The sequence below is a fragment of the Meleagris gallopavo genome, chromosome 19 (genome assembly GCF_000146605.3).
Source record: "Meleagris gallopavo isolate NT-WF06-2002-E0010 breed Aviagen turkey brand Nicholas breeding stock chromosome 19, Turkey_5.1, whole genome shotgun sequence".
Lineage (NCBI taxonomy): Eukaryota > Metazoa > Chordata > Aves > Galliformes > Phasianidae > Meleagris > Meleagris gallopavo.
In genome coordinates, this window is record NC_015029.2 from 8403788 (window position 1) to 8405546 (window position 1759).

Below are 1759 nucleotides of genomic sequence, written 5' to 3' on the forward strand. Positions count from 1 at the left end.
TTAGGGAATCTGGCTGAAAGAAGCGTGGCCATAAAGCACCGGCTTCACGGCTAATAAAAGTGAGAGCTGTCTGGGTTTAATGGCTGCAGGAGGCGAGCACGGCAGGAGGCTATGAGTGCCCCACGGCCTCAACACAGGGCCAGGAAGGCAGCGCCGTGATACCTGTGACCCCAAAGCCCAGGAGAATGGAGAGGGTGGGAATGAGTGTCCTTCATGGCAGACCCACAGCCCCAGGGGCTGTCAGCCAAAACAGCGCAGTCGGTGGGCAGCAGTCAGTGTTTGTGTCACACAGAGGTGCAGCTGTGCACAGACAGACCGACCAACAGACCAACCAGGTGGGATGTCAGGAATGGGAACGTGGGATATTCACTGAGCAGAGCCTGTGCTGCCCAGCAGCACTGCTCCCAGCACATCTGGCTCCTGCTGAAGGCCAGAGACGCGTGATTTGTGCTCGCTGCTTCCTTCCAGACTGTCTTAATAACGTGTCCAAATGTGCAAAAGGAAATGCTCCAGAGCTGGGCTGCAGCGAGGACCTGGGTTCTCTCTTTTCCTGCTGCCTTTGCTCTCCACCCACTGCGTGTGTGAGGTTCGTTCCAAAGTTCAGGTTCTGCATTTTTATGCCTTGCCAGAGAGATAAAGCGCTCAGTAAAACTGTAACTTGACCTTAATGCTTTGCCGCAGCGACGGAGACGTCGTGCTGAGGGGAAAGAGGGCAGCGCCCCAGAGGGCTGCTGGCTGGGGATGGGGTGACGGCCCAAAGGCTCGGCTCAGGGGCTGCGGGCAGGGGCCGGGTGCTGCTGAGCAGGAGCCGGGTTGGCACATCCTGAATTTTTGCTCCGCTGCACAAAGGACCCCTGTGCTGCTGCTGCAGATTTGAGAGCGAAACGATTGACTGAAGCCACCCGTTATTATTTTTGGCTACTCCAGCCATGTATCAAAAACCTGACGCTGGGTTGATGCTGGTGCCCTACTTTATAGAAGCCTTGAAAAGCAGATCGAGGACAGCGAGCTTGTCTTTGTGCCTGGCATCTGCCAGCAAAGGGTGAGCGAGCTTCAAACTGCTGCCGGGGGGAGAGGGGGGCGGCAACACGCGCTGCTCCACGTGCTCGGTGCGGAGCTCTGCCTGCGGGATGGGGCTGAGGCTGAGGCTGCGGGGTGGGAGGCGATGCCCGTCCCGGTGGGCCGGCGGCTGCGTCCCCTGGGCACGGTGGGGAGCGGCCCAACCCGCAACGGAGAGAAGGATCCCGCTGGCGTTAAGTGATAGAAGAGCTCTGCATTATTCGTGTCCAACATGATTGCTGCTCTTCCTTCGAGCTTTTGGGACCCCGCAGCCCAAGCTCTGCTCGCTTCTGGCTCCTGGGGTGGTGCTTGCCCGGCCCCGGGCCCCGTTGCATCCACACCGCTCTGGGGAAGCACTCCGGCATCTTTTTAACGCGGGACCCTTCCCTCTGCCGTCCTTCTCGCCCCGATGGCGACCGGCGGCGGCTGCCAGGTGCACGAGCCGGAGGATTGATGATTTGCTGCAGACGTGGACGGTAGCCTTTGAAAAGTGGAAAAGGAAGCAGCCATAAATAACAGCCAGGGGACGGTGCCATGCGGTGGTTTTTCATTTACTCGATAGCCTCGCTTCGTTCTGATGAGTAATGGAGGCACCTGAATACGGCAGGAGGGCAGCGGCAGCCCGGCTGCGGGCGGGGTGAGGACGGGGCGGCCAGGAGAGGAGCATGCGGCGCAGCCCGGCCTCTGCTCGGGCCGCGGG

General features: G+C 60.1%; 1 protein-coding gene across 1 annotated transcript in view; it reads left to right on the top strand.

Annotated features, from left to right (window-relative positions):
* The first annotated feature begins 671 nt into the window (after window positions 1-671).
* DAB2IP (DAB2 interacting protein) overlaps window positions 672-1759 on the top strand; it is a 43627-nt gene continuing 42539 nt past the window's right edge. The window contains exon 1 of the mRNA XM_010721152.3: window positions 672-1042. Coding sequence (XP_010719454.1) covers window positions 930-1042 — 113 coding nt within the window. The 5' untranslated portion in view covers window positions 672-929. The remainder of the gene's footprint in view (window positions 1043-1759) is intronic.